We start from the raw sequence: 20,399 nt of genomic DNA on the forward strand, positions 1-20,399 counted from the left end.
CAACCATCCCCCTCCCCCTCCCCCCTCCCCCATATTTCTAATAATAATAATTTCCTTGTCGCAGAAAAATTCACCAGAATGCAGGAAATGAAGTGTTTGATATGCTTAAAATTTCAATTTTGCTCAAAAATGGAGATCTCAAACCCCCCCCCCCAAATGTTGAACCCAAAGTAATTCCCTTGGGCCTACATAATTCACACCTGTGACATTGTCACAATACTGAACAAAATTCCAATGGATTAATTCTTACTCCAGATCTGTTTTGTTTACAGGGTTGAATCTACTGAGGCACTGTCGTTTTTGTGCCCAGCTTCAAGTGGACAGTGGCACAGAGGGAGTAGCCTGCTATTTTATAAAACTTCACAGCAACCCTAAATTATGGACAAATGCTGCTGTGACTTTCTTATATGTGCTGCAGGGTGAAGAGAGGGGACATTGAAAATATGTAACCTACAAGTTCAGATGCCGATTCACATAGTCAACACAGAGCTTAACCTCAAGCTAACGTGAGGTCAACCCACAAAGAGAAAAACACATTATGCAGCGGGATCACTGGTGCACATGAGAAGTCATAGCTCCACTCTTTCTCAGGTAGTCATCTCAACAACCCACAATTTATGTATTTAGTTGTTTGGCTACTTGGTGTTTTCACTTGTGGAGTTTCCCAAAGGATAAAGGCTCTATAGTTTGTCATCTGAAGAAGGCATGTCTTGGCTGGATTTTGCGTCAGACTTCAGATTAGCACACTTGCAGATAAGAGCTGCTCTTGAGTCAGCAGCATGTTTCACAATAAACAGAATGTCTGTGTATTATATACACATACACTGCATCTTCATACAGTATGCATAAATGTAACCCGTCTATCGATGAAGACAAAATTGTGAATATATTTTTTTTGCTTTAGAAAATGTAAAAATATTTGTTGAACTGCATTGCATAAACAGCCAAAGAATAAAGTAGGCCTACGAGAAGTTGAATGGTCTTCAAAGGAGGGGGGTGCGTGCGGCCTTGGGTCCCTCCTCCTTGTGAGCGATGACGTCACATATTTAAGGAGTCATGGATCAGAATTCCACGATTTCCACAGACTGCTCCGAGTTGTCCGGTGTGAGTCTTGCAGCGGACACCTCCTCATCGGACTGGCGCTTTGAGGAAGGTACTGTACCTTTGTTACCCTCTGTTTGAAATACGACAATAAAGGCATGTGATGTAGGCAATGCTATTCATGTTCTGGAAAACAGCTTAGTCTGTAATTTGAACCGCTTCGTTTTAGCTAGAGAGTTGCTGCTCTTTGAGGTCGACAAAGTTCTTTGTAAGCAATTAACAGCGCAAATATGTCAAACTGTTAATTAAGCCTGAATATGAAGAGTTCATTTACAAACACAGATGAGGCTAAAAGCCATTTGAGAGAGATATCTTATCAAAACAACTCAACACCAGTTTGACTGATATTCCCTGGCTTGCACAAAAAATGATTTAGGAAAATAAATTGGGATGCATGCAAATAAACCCTTCACATAGTGCGTGGGGACTCTTGCTTTTATCCAACAGTGGTTTATTTGCTCTGTTCAGACTTTCTGTTCCTGTTTCATATGCGCATAGTGCACTAATGTGAATTTAATTCAGTGGGTAAATTGGTGCGCTGTTTGCATACTGCATGTTGTGCAAGACTTTCCAAGTTTGTTTTTTTAAGCCTTATTATGAAGCCTCTAACTAGCATAAAAAGATGGGGAAATCATTAAGATGTTTCTATATGTCTAATGTGGCTCACCAGATGGTTCTATAATGAAGTTCAAATAGTAGTTGGGACTGTTATCCCACAATTCAAGTCATGTCGTGAACAGCATCTTCTAGGCCTTATTTCTGAGCTGACATAAGTGAAGATACAACTTGTCATTTTCAGGAGTGGACTGAATATCCTAACTTTTAATGAAAATAATTTGGGAAAACATTAATCTCATGCATTATTAGGGAATGTTATTGGCCTCTAGGTAAAATATAAATAGCATAACATTTATTTATTTTTATTGCAGGTCTCAAAACAATGATGGAGCTAATGTCCGCTACCCCTTTCTATCACATCAATGCAACAGATGCCACTGGAAGAAATGGCTCTTTGTATGATGACGACGAGTATGACTATAAAGATGAACATGCTGAGCTGAGACAGTCTCTCAACATCATGTCTCTCATTGTTTACTGCCTGGCCTTTGTTCTTGGTGTGCTCGGTAATGGAGTGGTTATCTGGGTGACCGGTTTCAAGATGAAGAAAACTGTTAACACAGTTTGGTTCCTCAACCTCGCTGTGGCCGACTTCCTCTTCACAGCATTCCTGCCCCTGAGTGTGACATACACAGCTATGGACTTCCACTGGCCTTTCGGCAAGTTCATGTGCAAACTCAACAGCACTATAAGTTTTCTGAACATGTTTGCCAGTGTCTACATTCTGGTGGTGATCAGTGTGGACAGATGTGTGTCTGTGGTGTGGCCCGTCTGGGCCCAGAACCACCGAAGTGTACGCAAGGCGTCCTTTGTGAGTCTGGGTGTTTGGGTTCTGGCTCTGATTCTCAGCGCTCCATACTTCATCTTCAGGGACACTGGGTCATCATATAACAATGACGACATTATCAACTGCTTCAACAACTTTGCTTTTTCTGATGACTATGAAACACCGTCTGTGAATCAGCTGCGACAGTTTCGTCATCAGGCCATGACCATCACCCGCTTCCTCCTGGGATTTGTTGTTCCCTTCACTGTCATTGTCTCCTGTTATGCTGTCATAATCCATCGTCTCAGAAGAAACCGTACTCTGGCCAGCCAATCAAGTCGCCCCTTTAAGATCATCGCTGCAGTTATCACCACTTTTTTCCTGTGCTGGGCTCCTTATCACATCATGGCTTTAATTGAGTTGGTAAACCACATGGCTAGTCATGCAAGTGAAACATTAGACCATGTCACCACTATTGGAGTCCCTATAGCAACCAGCCTGGCGTTTCTCAACAGTTGCCTGAACCCACTGCTGTATGTGTTCATGGGCCAAGATTTCAAAGATAAAGTCCGCAAATCCATCCTGAATGTTTTGGAGAGTGCCTTCCAGGAAGAGGTTTCTCGTTCTTATACCTACACAAACTCAATGGTTACCAGTCGGAGCAAAGAAAAGTCTGTTTCTGATGCCGAGGTATAAGGTCGTCCATGACATAAATAAACAAATACTGTAACTGTACATAGCAAATGTAACTGTATATAACAAATATCTTAGCTGTTGTTGTTTTATATTCCCTCAAGGCGATCTGTATATTTTATCTGAAATTGAAACATTTCACCTGTTACCATTTGATTGATATACTGTAGGGTTTTTATTATGATTGGAAACTTGATATACAGCTTTCACCGTGTTTAAAGTCTGGTAGAGCAGACAGGTGGTAATATTACACAATAACTTCTAGTTCCGTTTGTGATGCATTTGTGGGATAAAACATTTTGAAATTCTAAAAATGGTTTATAAATAATAATAATAATAATAATAATAATAACGCTTATTTATATAGTGCTTCACAAGGGAAAAAAGAAAGAAAACAGAACATACACAAATAAATAAACGCATGCAGACTAATGCAGACTACTTTTCCCAAATTGAATAACCTGTAGAGCAAGTGGCTACATTTATCTTTTGAGAAACAATGGTGCCTCTTCACTGCTCTTATTGGCTGCATTTTGACTCACCTTCAGTCTGTACCATAGTAGACCTAGTGGATATGTAATGTGCCATCTTCTTTGACAAGAGAAACCAGTCATAATTTCAAAATTACATCAGTTTATGGTTGAATTTGTGCAAAACAAGCAAGAAAGTGATGAAGAAGCACTGCACAAACAGGCTTAAAGCAAGTCAATTTCCCCACTTGCCCCTCACACACAACTAACCCCAGCCACTGATCCTATCTGATGTGTGTGCATGACAAAATTGTGCCCATTACAGTGACCACAAAGGCCATCTTTGGGTACATACAAAGTGAAAGTGAGGTGGGCAGCTACTTCACGTAATTATACTAGTTTAGTTTAATTCATTCTGTCTGTATAGTAATTTTCATTAAGTAAATCACCCTGTAATGTCTATTTCTTATGCCGCCTGCCAGGTGGCAATACCAGAAAATGATTTAACGGACTTTTGACTGCTCCATGTCTTCTGCATGCTTTGATAAATATAAATGTTTTTTTTTTTACAATTGTTATTCAGCACTAGGACAGGCTAATGTAAGCCCAATAAATACCTTAATAGTGACTTTGAGATTATTATGCTTAAAGTAGCAGCTGCATTATATACTTTGCTTGGTGTAATCTTTGGATCACTGTTTTTTGGGGTCATATGTCTGATATGTGAGTACATGCATATTGTGCTATAATCTGAAAGTTTTAATGTATCATTTCCCCCATTTTGCTACAGATTATTTTCATTATCAATTAATCTGCCAGTTTCTGGATTTTCTCTCAATAAAGCACAGGTTTTTATAAAGGAAATAGCAAAATATTGATCAAGAAAAAACACCAAGTATAAACATTTTAGAAGCTAGAACCAGTAAATATTTGGCATTTGTTCCCCAAAAAATAAATTAAAAGATCAATCAGTTATTAGTCGACTTATTGAATGGGAAAAAAATTGAATGGCATACATATTCTATGTACTCTATGACTTTGATATATGTGGCATATTGTGATTTAACAACCTCTCTTTTGAACCTCTCTATGAAAGATTTATTGTGATGTAACCAATGATAATTTGATTGTTTTTTTAGCCTCAGTGGACAACTCTACCAAGAATCTATAAATGGTGATAATAATTATTACCATTATTTCCATTATTAAAATATTGTATGGACTTGACCGTTTTTTTAATCATAATGGACGTCTCATAATCACCACATAATTTTACCAAACTGACTATATACTATATATTTACTATATACAGGTGCTGGTCATATAATTAGAATATCATGAATAAGTTGATTTATTTCAGTAATTCCGTTCAAAAAGTGAAACTTGTATAATGTATACATTCATTCCACACAGACTGATATATTTAAAGTGTTAATTTCTTTTAATTTTGATGATTAGAACTGACAACTAATGAAAACCCCAAATTCAGTATCTCAGAAAATTAGAATATTGACAAGGTTCAATATTGAAGACACCTGGTGCCACACTCTAATCAGCTAATTAACTCAAAACACTTGCAAAGGCCTTTAAATGGTCCCTCAGTCTAGTTCTGTAGGCTACACAATCACGGGGAAGACTGCTGACTTGACAGCTGTCCAAAAGACGACCATTGACACCTTGCACAAGGAGGGCAAGACACAAAAGGTCATTGCTAAAGAGGCTGGCTGTTCACAGAGCTCTGTGTCCAAGCACATTAATAGAGAGGCGAAGGGAAGGAAAAGATGTGGTAGAAAAAAAGTGTACAAGCAATAGGGATAACCGCACCCTGGAGAGGATTGTGAAACAAAACCCATTCAAAAATGTGGGGGAGATTCACAAAGAGTGGACTGCAGCTGGAGTCAGTGCTTCAAGAACCACCACGCACAGACGTATGCAAGACATGGGTTTCAGCTGTCGCATTCCTTGTGTCAAGCCACTCCTGAACAAGACACAGCGTCAGAAGCGTCTCGCCTGGGCTAAAAACAAAAAGGACTGGACTGCTGCTGAGTGGTCCAAAGTTATGTTCTCTGATGAAAGTACATTTTGCATTTTCTTTGGAAATCAAGGTCCCAGAGTCTGGAGGAAGAGAGGAGAGGCACAGAATCCACGGTGCTTGAAGTCCAGTGTAAAGTTTCCACAGTCAGTGATGGTTTGGGGTGCCATGTCATCTGCTGGTGTCGGTCCACTGTGTTTTCTGAGGTCCAAGGTCAAACGCAGCCGTCTACCAGGAAGTTTTAGAGTACTTCATGCTTCCTGCTGCTGACCAACTTTATGGAGATGCAGATTTCATTTTCCAACAGGACTTGGCACCTGCACACAGTGCCAAAGCTACCAGTACCTGGTTTAAGGACCATGGTATCCCTGTTCTTAATTGGCCAGCAAACTCGCCTGACCTTAACCCTATAGAAAATCTATGGGGTATTGTGAAGAGGATGATGCGATGCGCCAGACCCAACAATGCAGAAGAGCTGAAGGCCACTATCACTATCTTATAACACCTGAGCAGTGCCACAGACTGATCGACTCCATGCCACGCTGCATTGCTGCAGTAATTCAGGCAAAAAGAGCCAACTAAGTACTGAGTGCTGTACATGCTCATACTTTCCAACATTTCTAAAAATCCTTTTTTGTATTGGTCTTAAGTAATATTCTAATTTTTGGAGATACTGAATTTGGGGTTTTCATTAGTTGTCAGTTCTAATCATCAAAATTAAAAGAAATGAACATTTGAAATATATCAGTCTGTGTGGAATGAATGTATACATTATACAAGTTTCACTGTTTGAATGGAATTACTGAAATAAATCAACTTTTTCATGATATTCTAATTGTGTGTGTGTGTGTGTGTGTGTGTATAGTATATCTGTGTAGTATAGTAAACTTGTGTGTGTGTGTGTGTGTGTGTGTGTGTGTATATATATATATATATATATATATATATATATATATATATATATAGAACGAGGGACATGTGTATCTATCTATAACATACAGAATTCATCTGATGTAACACATAACAAACAACTAGCCGATCACAGGATGGGCTTTTTATCATTTCATTATTATTATAGACTTGGCCATTAGAGGGAGCTGTTTTTTTCATATCAGGTGCTTATCAGATAAAAAAACCCAGCAAAATTCAGAGGGGAAAAAACCCTGGAGCACACTTATTGATTTGCAGCCTTTAATATGCCTTTAATTGTGCAAACAGATTTGTAGCACTGTTTGCAATATTAAAGGCATTCTAGTCAAGTAGTCTGTCTGTCAGTCAGTCAGTCATTTGTGATGATGTAGTATTTTGAGTAGGATTTCAGTGCTAAAGTTATTTTTAGTTTTTAGTTATTTTAAATTATCAGTAGCTTTTACATCATGTCCTATTATTCTTATAAACTCAATTGTGTAACGTCAATGGTGAATTTGTTAATGTTATCAGTGAAATAGTATTCATGATTATTTTTAAATGACTTCAAAATATGTGGACTCTTTATACATGAACAAAAAGCACATGAAAACATTTACATCCCTCTGTATCCTTTCACAATATAATGCTAATGGTGTATGCAAAGTATTTTTTGAAGTCATTAGTTTTTGTCGTTTGATATGTTTTAACAATAAGGACATTTATGGGACAATACTCTGCTTCTAAAAGTAATGAAAGTAGTCAACTACAACTGTGAATTGTGGAAATGTTTCAGTCAAGGCTAAATGGCAAAAGTGGATTTAGTTACTTAACAGCTCTAATAATATTTGGAAATGTCAATTTGTTAAGTACTAGTTGGTAAATTGGTTTGTTAAAATCTGATGTGTATGCTCTTCATACAATGGGGTCATAAAATAAAATAAAAAAGCTCAACATTAGGAAGACAGTGGTATTGTACTGTATGGCATATGTTTTACAGCATGGGTTTATTATTATTACCTGTAGTACTAATATATCTGTTGTGTAGGACTAGATGTAAACATCCCTTAGTTGCATACTTGAGACAAACTGCTAAAAGACTCTGTGGGATGGTCGAGTAAGAGATGGCATCCTCCGGGTTATCTGATGCCATCTGCTCACTTGAGGGCCCAGATGGAGTCCTTACTTTTCATCCACAGCCACTGACTCCTTTCAGCAGCTTTGGAGAGGCCTTTGACTGCCTGCCGATGGGCCTTCCCTCACACTCCCATCTCCCGGAGTAGCATTGAAGTAGATGTGGATACAAACCCTCTACAGCCTACTTCCACTGGTCAGACCTTTGCTGTCCAGCCTCGCTGTTGCGCATCAGCTGCTTGCACAGCATACCTCAGCTTCTTGCGCTCAAAGGCCTCCTGCAAGACACCGTAACACCTGGTTGTGCCACCAGGTGTAACAACCTTGAATGAGATGGTCTTGCAACCCGGATGTGTTTGAGTGTTGCTGGAGTCTGGTTGCAGAGAGGGCATGTGGGGTCTTCTCCGTGCCACTGGTTAAGGTTTTTGGGAGATGGCAAGACATCATAGGCAGCCTTGATGGTGAAGATTGTTTTGAATGTCTCCATTTCCCACAGTTCTTTCCAGAAGATCTTCCTCTTCTCCACTCCCTCCTCCCCCTCACCATGTCATTGCCATGGTTTTGCCTGACTAACAGCTTTTGTGCACCTTGTTGCCTCCTCTTGCTGACGTATCACCTCAAGCACAAGCCTGCGTCTTTGGAACTTGTTCCAGGCTGGTGTACTCGCCCCAAGGCCAAGATCACTCCTCCCTTACTGCACATGACCCACAATGTCCCTGTGCTGGAGTGCTGTCATTGCCTGCTTGGTTGCCTCCGATGGGGTCCATTTCCTCCCAGTGGTTAGCCTGGCTTGGGCTACAAATGGATCTCTGGAATCCATTAGTATCATCTCCAGTCTGACTTTGGCACACTTGAGAGCGCTTCATAGATGGTAAGTGGCCACATTTGGCGTGGAAGGAGTCTGAACTGCATGCACCAGAGCTTTAACTTGCCAGGAAGTGTGGTTCTGTCAATGTTCTCCAGTCCACTTACTACAGTAGTACTACTGGTAGTAGTAGTAGTAGTAGTAGTAGTAGTGGTGGTGAAGTGGTGCCAGTACTGTTTGTTTATACATGTTGTGCTTGCTCAAGTGTTAAGCCCCTGAATAGGGGAAGAAATAACTTGAGTTCAGTAGTTTAATGACTGAAAATAACAATACAGGTTAAGGTTACGCCAAAATATAAAGCAAGAAGAGCACGTTACCTGAATAGGGGAAGAAATAACTTGAGTTAAAACAATAGCGACTGTTCAGCTCTCAAGTCAGTAGTTTAATGACTGAGACACTGGCCAAGAGCTCCCCCTACAGGCTACACAACGGACATGATGTAACTGGCTACTTTCCTTTTTTTTCTTCTTATTACAGTCAAACAAAGAACAACATAAACACTCATAACATTGCATCTACCGTTACTTTGAAGTGCATTATTTTATACCTTACATATAGTATCTACAACACACTCCCCTTCAAAAACAGATGTCGTCCCGACATCTTGTACTAAGGTCCAACTCCTAACTCCAAACAGGTAATCATCGCGGAGTAAGCACCCATCTCTAGTCAGTCATTTCAACTCTTATTAACATTTAACAATTGCTAACCTAATATGTAGACAAACGTAGCTATCTATCCAGTTAATGTTGGTATGTTACATTCAAAATGGACTGGATGTGCTGTACAACATATTACTATTCTGACAATCTATAACATCCTGTGACATATACTTATATACATATACTGACTAAGTACCATTTAATTACTGCGTGACCAGTCAGACTTCCTTACATAGTGCATTACAATACATATATACAAAGAGATCATGCTTAATATCTCAAACACGTATGTGAATAGACTTAGCTGTTTAAACAGTCCATGAAATAGCATTAGCCTTCGGCATTCTTCAAAAGTCCGTAAGACGTGTGAATGACTGTGTTCTGTTCATTCTTTTTCAAAAGTCTATAAAATAGTGTGTTTTCTGATGTTCTGCAAAGTCCATTAAATGTGTGTGTTCTGCTGTTTTGTGGTTAGCACCCAGGTAAAGGCACTAGTTGACAGGGAAGAAACGACACAGTGTCTCTCCACTGATTCTCTGCTGTTTGCTGTCCATATGGCAGAGGCTGGTACCAGAATGTTTGATGGGCTGATGGTCCAATACTGTAACAAGCTGGTTCACCAAGTTCATTGTAGGTGAAGACTTTCGGTGCCCTCCTCTCTCTCCTTGGCCTCGCAGGGGTCTGCACTGCCTTGTAGTAATTTCCACTTTGCTCAGGTGATGAGGGTGTCAGTATGCTGTCTTCCAAAGCAACCTCATCTGGAACACTTTCCACTTAGTTTGGTGTGCCCCTTTGGTCAAGCAAGAGAGATTTGCTTCATCTTTCATCCATTCGTGGTGCTGGTTCCTCACTGGACTCATTGACTGCTTCATTATCATACTCTCTTTCGGTTGGGCCCGTGTTTTCATCTGCCTGAGACTGAACTACTGGTACAGGTTGTGCTGGGAAGTAGCAGTGCCAGTCATCTTCATTGTTACTGCTGCTCTCAGGTTGTGTTGCACTGTCACCTACTTTTTCTTTTCTGATGCGCTTTCTCTTTGGCTGCTTGGCCACTTTGAGTGGAATCTCTAATGGCAAGTGGTTGCATGGAAGCAAAAGATTCCGGTGTAAAATTCTGCTGTCTCTCCCTTTTCCCTGTTCAGGCACAACTTCATAGATTGGAAGGTCCTTATTTACCTGACGCACCACTCTGTAGATGCAGTCTTCCCAGTGGCTGCGGAGCTTGCCTGTTCCACCTCTGGGAGTCTTGTTTCTGACAAGGACGCGGTCACCCTCTTCCAATACAGAACTTCTGACTTTGCTGTCATAACTCCTCTTTCCTCTCTCTGCAGATTTTTTTGCATTTTCTCTGGCAATCTCATATGCTTCTTGCATTCCATCTTTCCATTTTTTCATGTATTGCTGGTGGTCTGCGGTTCCAGTCTCTGGTGTTAGCCGGAATAATAAGTCAATAGGAAGTCGTGGAGCTCTTCCGAACAGGAGGTAGAAAGGAGAGAACCCTGTGACCTCACTTCTTGTGCAATTATAGGCATTAATCAGCTTGTTTAATGACTCCTTCCAGTTGACTTTCCCCCTCTCCGTGAGCGTAGACATAGAGCAACATGTAGCTTAAATGTTTGCATCCAACGACCAGTTTGATTTAAAAAAGAAATTGCTTCATATTTCTATGAGAGTACTGTTCTGCTTTAGGTGAAGCTGAGCACATGCATGGGTCTAAACTTTTATCTAACTGGAATCCAGCTCATTTGGTTGCATATCAATTAATGTATGAATTAAATGTGAATTAACATTCGTAATTGGTGAACTCATCACATCACATGATCAAGTCATAGTGACTTGATTATTTGTTAAGGGTGAGTAACAGGATTTCATCCTGCATTTGTTTATTTAATAAATCATCACGAGCTATGCATTAGTTGCCTAAGTATATGATTTGTACTCTTATTAATAAACTGTTACCAAAAAAGGAAAAAAAGTTCATATTGTTTCTTCTCAAGACATTGATGGAAATGGCCGCTACCCTTTCCTATCACATCAATAAAACAGATGTATCTGGAAATAATGGCTCTATGTATATCAACAAGCAGAGAGAAAAGTTGAGAAAGTCTCTCTACACCATGTCTCTCATTATTTGCTGCCTGGCCTTTGTTCTTGGTGTGCTCGGTAATGGAGTGGTTATCTGGGTGACCAGGTTCAAGATGAAGAAAACAGTTCACACAGTTTGGTTCCTCAACTTCGCTGTGGCCAACTTTCTCTTCACAGCATCCATGCCCCTCAGAGTGACATACGTGGCTTTGACTTTCCACTGGCCTTTCGGCAAGTTCATGTGCAAACTGAACAGCACATTAGGCTTTCTGAACATGTTTGCCAGTGTCTACATTCTGGTGGTGATCAGTGTGGACAGATGTGTGTCTGTGGTGTGGCCCGTCTGGACCCGGAACCACCGAAGTGTACGCAAGGCGTCCTTTGTGAGTGGGTGTTTGGGTTCTAGCTCTGATTCTCAGCGCTCCATACTTCATCTTCAGGGACACTGGATCATCATATAACAATGATGACATTATCATCTGCAATAGCCAACTGCAATGACATGACAGTACAAAACAGGATGCTGACAGGAAAGAGATGTGATGTGTGTAATTTCCTTGATAGCCAAAATTATATGTCAAAAGATATATTCTTGCTTCAGATCTCTTTTGCTTGCCGGGGTGCATCCACAGAAGCAGCAACATTTGTGGCCAGCTTCAAGTGGAAAGTGGCAAAAAGGAAGTTACCTGCTATTTTACAAAACTATCTGGCAAACCTCCGTTATTATTCAATCATTATTCGAATCCGTGATTCACTCAATCAATACAAAGCAACAACACTCAAAGAGCTATATGTGCTGCTCCAAACAGTGTAATAAGTTTGTAAGTTTATTTGATTAGGACAATGCACATTAATCAACATTTCTGTAAATGCGCCAGTGTTAGCCAGTCGGATAATTTTCAACTGTAGTCCTAATTACCTAGCATGCATGTCTTTATGGTGGGAAGAAACCGGAACACCCAGAACCTTCTTGTTGTGAGGCAGAAGTGCTAACCACTGAGCCACCGTGCTGACCTAATGTATACTGTATCTACATATGCATTATGTAGTTCATATCAATGGAGACACATTTTTGTTTTAGTAAAAAAAGAATTACAATACAATGTTTGAATAGCTATAATGTGTTTGGGCAACAAGGAGGTAGGCTAATAGACTTCGGGAAAAATAAATGATTTGTGTGCACTGGCACTTGCTGTCTGTGGCTCCGCCTCGACGTGGGCAGTGGCATTATAAATCTGTCAATTTGATACTTCTGCCACGGATTCATCCTCAACCAACTGCAGAGCTTTGAGAAAGGTACGTAACCTTTGTTATTCTTAGAATTTGTTATTTTTACACGAGATTCCTCCAACAAGGCTGTTAATATGAAATATGACAAAATCCTCTGAATTGGGTACAGAGACTTCCTACCTTGGATTTTATTTGAATAATAGAGCAAATAGCCTTATTAAACTGAATTAAGTAATATACACAGCTTTGTTTCAGAGAGCATGCTGCTGTTTTGGGTCAATAATTATTTTTAAAAAGAACTAAACTAAAAATCTTTTGGTCACCAAAACATGTTCCTCATTTACATGTCAAAAGAGATTTAACAGTTTATTAGAATAAAATAGAAAAGATCTAACAGTTGCAGTGGGCAAGTTTAAATGTTTTGTTGACATCCACATAGTCTACAGGTCAGAGGGCGGCTACAGCAGGCCAAACTTCAGTTACAGTTCATCAACAAGTGTTTCTAAATAATATTCAAATGTGCATTTCTCATCAAGCCCCATGACAAGACAGCCTATTTGTATTCTGCAACCTAGCCAACATTATATATTATTGTAATCTTTATCATTGGCTCTGGAGAATTGCATGAATTTAGTTTTATTTGAAATACTTTCATCACTTCAAATCATTTTGTTCAGTTCATTTTAAAGATGTGTCCTCATTGATTCATTCATAAATGCACTGAAAATTAAGTATTATTTTAAGATTAATAAGTAGGCCTACATGTTCCATGAAGAAATTAAGAAATCTATGTAAGGGGGAAAAAGTAAAAAGTTCATATTGTTTCTTAATGTTGCCATTGCAGTTCTCAAGACAGTGATGGAGAGGAACGCTACCCCTTCCTATCACATCAATACAACAGATGGAAAAAATGTCTCTGTGTTTATCGACCAGTATGCTGAGCTGAGACAGTCTCTCAACATCATGTCTCTCGTTGTTTACTGCCTGGCCTTTGTTCTTGGTGTGCTCGGTAATGGAGTGGTTATCTGGGTGACCGGGTTCAAGAAGAACCAAACTGTTAACACAGTTTGGTTCCTCAACCTCGCTGTGGCCGACTTCCTCTTCACATTATTTTTGCCCCTGAGTGTGACGTACCTGGCTATGGACTTCCACTGGCCTTTCGGCAAGTATATGTGCAAACTGAACAGCACATTAAACTTCCTGAACATGTTTGCCAGTGTCTACATTCTGGTGGTGATCAGTGTGGACAGATGTGTGTCTGTGGTGTGGCCCGTCTGGGCCCAGAACCACCGAAGTGTACGCAAGGCATCCTTTGTGAGTCTGGGTGTTTGGGTTCTGGCTCTGATTCTCAGCACTCCATACTTCATCTTCAGGGACACTGGGTCATCATATAACAATGACAACATTATCATCTGCTTCAACAACTTTGCTTTTTCTGATGACTATGAAACACCGTCTGTGAATCAGCTGCGACAGTTTCGTAATCAGGTCATGACCATCACCCGCTTCCTCCTGGGATTTGTTGTTCCCTTCACTGTCATTGTCTCCTGTTATGCTGTGATAATCCATCGTCTCAGAAGAAACCGTACCCTGGCCAGCCAATCAAGTCGCCCCTTTAAGATCATCGCTGCTGTTATTACCACTTTTTTCCTGTGCTGGGCTCCTTATCACATCATGGCTTTAATTGAGATGGTCAATTTATTACCTTCTTATCAAAGTGAAACAGTAGACTATGTCACCACTATCGGAGCCCCTATAGCAACCAGCCTGGCGTTTCTCAACAGTTGCCTGAACCCACTGCTGTATGTGTTCATGGGCCAAGATTTCAAAGATAAAGTCCGCAAATCCATCCTGAAATTATTGGAGAGTGCCTTCCAGGAAGAGGTTACTGGCTCTCACACTGACACAAAGTCAGTGGACACCAGTCAGAGCACTGGGAAGTCAGTTAGTACCTACTGAAGTATAAGTCTGCCTTCTGTGATCTAAACCTTTGTTGAATAAGGCGTGGGATGTTTTTAGTCACACAGTTCTGTTATGAGCTGAGAATCACAGCAATGCCCCAGGGACGTGCACAGGTACGGGCTATTGTTGCCTGGGCAACAATAACCCGTTTGCCCTGATTGGCTCAGTTGCCCCTCTGGAGAAATAGCCTAAATAAATTTTTCTTTCTTTTTTTCCCTTTTTTGCTGTTGTGAGTTATGAGGCCCAAACACAAGGCTCCAGACCAGAGAGTGAGGGAGAGCAGGCGGAGCATCATGCAACAAATCATACAGGGCCCTACCAATGTCTGTGCACATCCTTGGGGTTGTAAAATGCCATTTCCTGAACAAAAGAACCCAGCAGTTTTTTCAAAATAGGTATTACATGAGTTTATGGTTAAATTTGTGTAACACAAGTGAGCTTTGTTTTTTACCATCTGTCACTTACGCAACAGATTGCGATTACCATTTTCTTGCCTGTATGTGACAGTAAAGAAAACATGCAAACAATACAAGTCCCACTTGTTTATATCTGCACCACCATTTTGGGCGACGTTGTTGCTTTCCATGTACCGACACCATAGAAAGTAATTTACCTGAATTTGAACTGCTGGTTTGATAAACTTTCAATGTATTTATTGTAAGGACAAATTAAAAAAGGCAAATAGTCTTATCATTAAATATGACAACACAGAACCACAGAAAAATGGAATGGCCCACTTGTGGGTTGAAGATGTAGCGATCTGTCTATAAGAGCTTTATTTTAATGATGATGATTGTTATAGTAATTTTTCTTGCCATTATTATTTTTCCATTATTCAAATATTATTTGGACTTCACTATCCTACCCCTTGACGTATAATCACACAATAATAAAAAACATGCCATCATTTTACAAAAGATTGTGCCTGTAATCGCTTTCTCTAGTGTGATTGATGCATACTATACATACAGGATACTTTTTGTTGTTGATGGACTTTCTAATTTCATTGACTTTCTTCATAATATTAATTGACCAGCAGAGGGAACTGTTTTACATATTTAAGTATAGACCAGTTCAAAAGGGGTTCTCCACGCAACATCCAGTAATGTGCCGCAGAATCAAGAGCATCTCAGACCAGGGACAGCCAGCTTTAGAGAGATAAAAACACTGCAGCACACTGATTAACATTCAGCCATTAATACTGCAAACTGATTTGTTGCACTGTCTGTGCTATTAAAGGTTAAAAATCATTTAGCGCCCTTCAGTCTTTTTTTCTTCCTTCATGAGTATATTCTAGTGTGAGTACCTCCTTAGTCAACGATTATTTTTTTCTTTGAATATGTTAAGGCTTTTTGTGCCAAAGTGAATTATTACCAGTAGCTTTTATATCCTACATAGATATTGTTCTGATCATCTTAATGGGATAACCTATGATGAATTTGTTTATTTTATTAATAAAATAGTTTGGACAGTTGGGGGGGAAAAACATTTAGATCTTCCCGTATATTTTTTTACAATGTAATTTTCTGTGTGAAAAGTATTTTCTAAATTCTCTGTCACTGTTAAAAAAGAGGTGAACTGTGACTGAATCGTGGGAACATTTTAGACAAGGCCATATACTGTTGTGTATTTATTGGATTTGTAATCCAATAAATACATAAATGTGGACTGGTAATAAATTACTGTCAGTAGTGGTTGGAGGAAGGTTTTGTACTTTAGTACTCAAATGAAGAAGTACTTTCTAAACTCAAGATATCAGTTGCATGTTGAATGTGTTTCTAAATGTAGAGGAAGTCTAATTAAGGAGGAAGCTGACAGGAAGGAACATAGTGGAGATAACTTAGACCTGTGCAATTCCTCTTATACTAATATTGATTATAATAATATATCAGACAAGGATATATTTTTACTTCAGATCTCTTTCTCTTTGTTCAGAAATTGGTTCAAACAGTAACACAGAGCTTTTACATCCTGTATCAAGCAAATACGCCATCAATCCACATCAATCCATAGTCGTTTAGCAACCCATTATTTTAATATTTAGTTGTTTGGTCACTTTTTGATTTTTCTTTTGGCGGGTCCTAAAGGACAGAGGCTCTATTGTGTGGCATTTGAAGAAGGCAGACAAGTCATAGCATGAAATTTAGTCTGCAACCCCATCCTCACTTGGATGTTGACGTGCAAAAGATGTGAGCAAAAAGAGCACAGAGATCCCCTGTCCTCTTACTTGTGAAGAAGGCAAAATAAGTGGACAAAATAACCAGGCTCACATGCTCCAGGGACTTAAAGATAGCGAGAAGCCATCTTGTAAAATTGTGTAACTTTCTGGTTTTGCATCAGTCAAAAGTAGTTGATTTCCAAACCATTTCTTTCCACCTACACACTGATTACAGATCCTTATGTGTCTGAGATACCAACATAAATATTCAAGAATGAAATTGGAAACAGCACAAAAATGAATAAGGGTTAAACAAATAAATTATAGAAATAAACAGCAATAGTTCTTCATAATAATCATTGACAGTACAACTGGAATTTGTCATGAGAACTTTGTGCTACATGTGGTCCCGCCTTGATGTAATGGTGACATCACATATATCAGGAGTCTTAGCATGATGAGCTCGCAGCTTTCATTAGTCTTTCTTTCTTTAGATTTCAACCACGATTACTGCTGCTTCAGACACATTGTCATCCGACTGACGAACTTGAAGAAAGGTACTTTTATTCTTGCTATAATAATGGGTCATCCTTTGAATTTAATCAAGGTAAACGAGACAATAAAAGCACCTGATGAGGGCTATACAGGTAGCATACCTTGACAAATATCTTAACTTGGACTTACATAAAAAAAACTCTGTATTTCATAGAGCTGTCTGCTTTTCCTTTTTTTGATGGACAAAGATTCTTTTATTTTTATTGGCACAAGAGACTGGCATGAAAAGGTCAGAAACATTTTTTTAAATTTCCTCTTGGCTCACAAGAAGATATGAATATTTAATTTTCATGTTGTCTTTGCAGGTTGGGGAATGGACGGAAGGGGGAAATTACTACTGCACCTTTCTATCACAACGATACAACAGATGCCACTGGAAAAAATGGCTCTTTGTATGATGATGATTATGAGGAGGACTATAAAGATGAACATGCTGAGCTGAGACAGTCTCTCAACATCATGTCTCTCATTGTTTACTGCCTGGCCTTTGTTCTTGGTCTGCTCGGTAATGGAGTGGTTATCTGGGTGACCGGGTTCAAGAAGAACCAAACTGCGTTTCTCAACCTCGCTGTGGCCAACTTCCTCTTCACAGCATTCCTGCCCGAGTGTGACGTACACAGCTATGGACTTCCACTGGCCTTTCGGCAAGTTCACGTGCAAACTCAACAGCACTATAAGGTTTCTGAACATGTTTGCCAGTGGCTAAATTCTGGTGGTGATCAGTGTGGACAGATGTGTGTCTGTGGTGTGGCCCGTCTGGGCCCAGAACCACCGAAGTGTACGCAAGGCGGCCTTTGTGAGTCTGGGTGTTTGGGTTATGGCTCTGATTCTCAGCGCTCCATACTTCATCTTCAGGGACACTGGGTCATCATATAACAATGACGACATTATCATCTGCTTCAACAACTTTGCTTTTTCTGATGACTATGAAACACCGTCTGTGAATCAGCTGCGACCATCACCCGCTTCCTCCTGGGATTTGTTGTTCCCTTCACTGTCATTGTCTCCTGTTATGCTGTGATAATCCATCGTCTCAGAAGAAACCGTACCCTGGCCAGCCAATCAAGTCGCCCCTTTAAGATCATCGCTGCAGATATCACCACTTTTTTTCCTGTGCTGGGCTCCTTATTATGGTATGACTTTAATTGAGATAGTGAATTCTAATCATGCAAGTGAAACATTAGACCATGTCACCACTATCGGAGTCCCTATAGCAAACAGCCTGGCCTTTCAACAGTTGCTTAAACCCACTGCTGTATGTGTTCATGCCCCAAGATTTCAAAGACAGAGTTCATAAATCCATCCTGAATGTTTTAGAGACTGCCTTCCAGGAAGAGGTTTCTCGCTCTCACACCTACAAAAGGTCTATGGTCACCAGTCGAAGCAATGAGAGGTCAGTTGGTGTTGCTGAGATATAAGGTTATCCACGATATGAATAAACAAATACTGTAACAGTACATATAGCAAATCTTTTTCACATAAATGTAACTAAAAAATAACAATGTTTCAATGTTTTTGTATTATAAATACCTACATATGAGCTAATTATGTTCCGAAGGTAGCGATTGTAGGGTTTACATAACTTAGTTTTTCATTATTACTTAACCCTTGGACAACATACAGACCACTTATTCTTTGTATGTGGTTTATGAATATTTTATGGAACATGAGCATGTCTACAAAAGCATTATTCTAATATAAATTATTGTATTTTATTTTAATATTTCTTAGCCCGGTCGGCCAACTCTTTAAATAATCTGTAAATGATGATGCCATCATTTTCCGTTATTGAAATATTATTTGGACTTGTCAGTTTTCCACCCATAACACATACTGTATAATCACTAAATTTCACATATTGTTTCTAGTATCATACAACACTATTCTTGGAGAAAACCTTAGATCCTCACATGTCCTTTATTATAGCTGTAATGGTTTATGAAAAGTCTGAAAAAGTTGTTTTTTTTACTAATAACTTATCCCCAACACACTAAAGATAGCAGTTGCATTTCACATGCTTTTCTGAATTTGAGAGGGAAGCTGATTTAGGAGGGTCTACCAGGAAGAGATGCCGACAGGAAAGAACATACAAGTGACCTAGAGTTGTGAAATTGCCTCATTGAATCTAATATGTCATTGAAAAAAAAAAAAAAAAAAAAAGTCTTACAGATATATTTTGCTTGCAAGGCTGATTAACATGAGCTCAACCGACAGAGAAAAATATATTATGCAGCAGGTGCATATGCATCATGGTAAACATCAGAAATTGTACCTACACTTTCTCAGCTAGTCATCTCAACAACCCATAATTCACACATTTAATTGTTTGAGTATATTTAGCAGTTTTTCTTTTGGTGTTAGGTTCAGGGAAGTTGAGGACCCAAAGGCAGAGAGCAGGCAGGCAGGCAGGAGAAAGTTTGAGGTGGAAGATTTAATAGTCCATAAAACAATATCATAATACAAATCCATAATACAGTCCATAATACAAATAAACAAAGGGAGTCCTGAATGCGGCAGGCCAAAACTAATCCAGAGTATAGAAAACAAAAACAGGGAATCCAAAAAACAAGAGCAGAAAACAAACCAGAAACTTGAGACCAAAGAAAATCCAGGGAGCAAAAAAAATACACACAAACTGACAGTGGGGGACACGACATGCAAGCACAAGAACACATAACGATCTGACACAGGACAAGGGGAACACAAAGACTAAATACAGAGGGTAACGAGGTAACAAGAGGCAGGTGACACAAGGGCTGGGAAACAGGTGGAAAACATCAGGCAATCACAAGAGCGGGAAAACACAAGACATGAAGTAAAACCAGACAAGACAAGACAGAAAACCAGACTATCAAAATAAAACAGGAAACAGAACATAAAACAAGACAAGACCGAAAATCACAAGGAGACAAGACATGACAGAAAACCAAAACCATAACATTTTGAGTTTCCCAAAGGACAGAGGTTCTATAAATTGTTATTTCCAGAAGACAGACAAGTTATAGCAAGAAATTCATAGGCCAAGATTTGAAAGATAAAGTCCGCAAATCCATCCTGAAATTATTGGAGACTGCCTTCCAGGAAGAGGTTACTGGCTCTCACACTGACACAAAGTCAGTGGACACCAGTCGGAGCACTGGGAAGTCACCTCTTAATACTGAA

The 20,399-nt window shown here is 39.5% G+C and overlaps 2 protein-coding genes and 1 pseudogene across 3 annotated transcripts; all 3 read left to right on the top strand.

Moving 5' to 3' along the window:
- The first annotated feature begins 1,071 nt into the window (after positions 1-1,071).
- LOC144519801 (chemerin-like receptor 1) lies at positions 1,072-4,870 on the top strand. The gene is made up of 2 exons (XM_078253235.1): positions 1,072-1,153; positions 2,031-4,870. The coding sequence occupies exon 2, from the start codon at positions 2,042-2,044 to the stop codon at positions 3,179-3,181; it is 1,140 nt and encodes a 379-aa protein (XP_078109361.1). The 5' UTR covers positions 1,072-1,153; positions 2,031-2,041; the 3' UTR covers positions 3,182-4,870.
- A 3,519-nt stretch (positions 4,871-8,389) lies between these two features.
- On the top strand, positions 8,390-18,712 carry LOC144519799 (chemerin-like receptor 1; annotated as a pseudogene). The gene is made up of 2 exons (XR_013502135.1): positions 8,390-8,591; positions 17,543-18,712. The product of XR_013502135.1 is annotated as a chemerin-like receptor 1 (transcript).
- Positions 12,544-15,085, top strand: LOC144519802 (chemerin-like receptor 1). The gene is made up of 2 exons (XM_078253236.1): positions 12,544-12,628; positions 13,407-15,085. The coding sequence occupies exon 2, from the start codon at positions 13,421-13,423 to the stop codon at positions 14,519-14,521; it is 1,101 nt and encodes a 366-aa protein (XP_078109362.1). The 5' UTR covers positions 12,544-12,628; positions 13,407-13,420; the 3' UTR covers positions 14,522-15,085.
- Positions 18,713-20,399: the final 1,687 nt, after the last annotated feature.

The sequence above is a fragment of the Sander vitreus genome, chromosome 6, assembly GCF_031162955.1.
Source record: "Sander vitreus isolate 19-12246 chromosome 6, sanVit1, whole genome shotgun sequence".
Lineage (NCBI taxonomy): Eukaryota > Metazoa > Chordata > Actinopteri > Perciformes > Percidae > Sander > Sander vitreus.

Excerpts from the sequence above, each read along its gene's own strand:
- LOC144519801 (XM_078253235.1), top strand. The coding sequence starts at position 2,042 with ATGATGGAGCTAATGTCCGCTACCCCTTTCTATCACATCAATGCAACA.
- LOC144519802 (XM_078253236.1), top strand. The coding sequence starts at position 13,421 with ATGGAGAGGAACGCTACCCCTTCCTATCACATCAATACAACAGATGGA.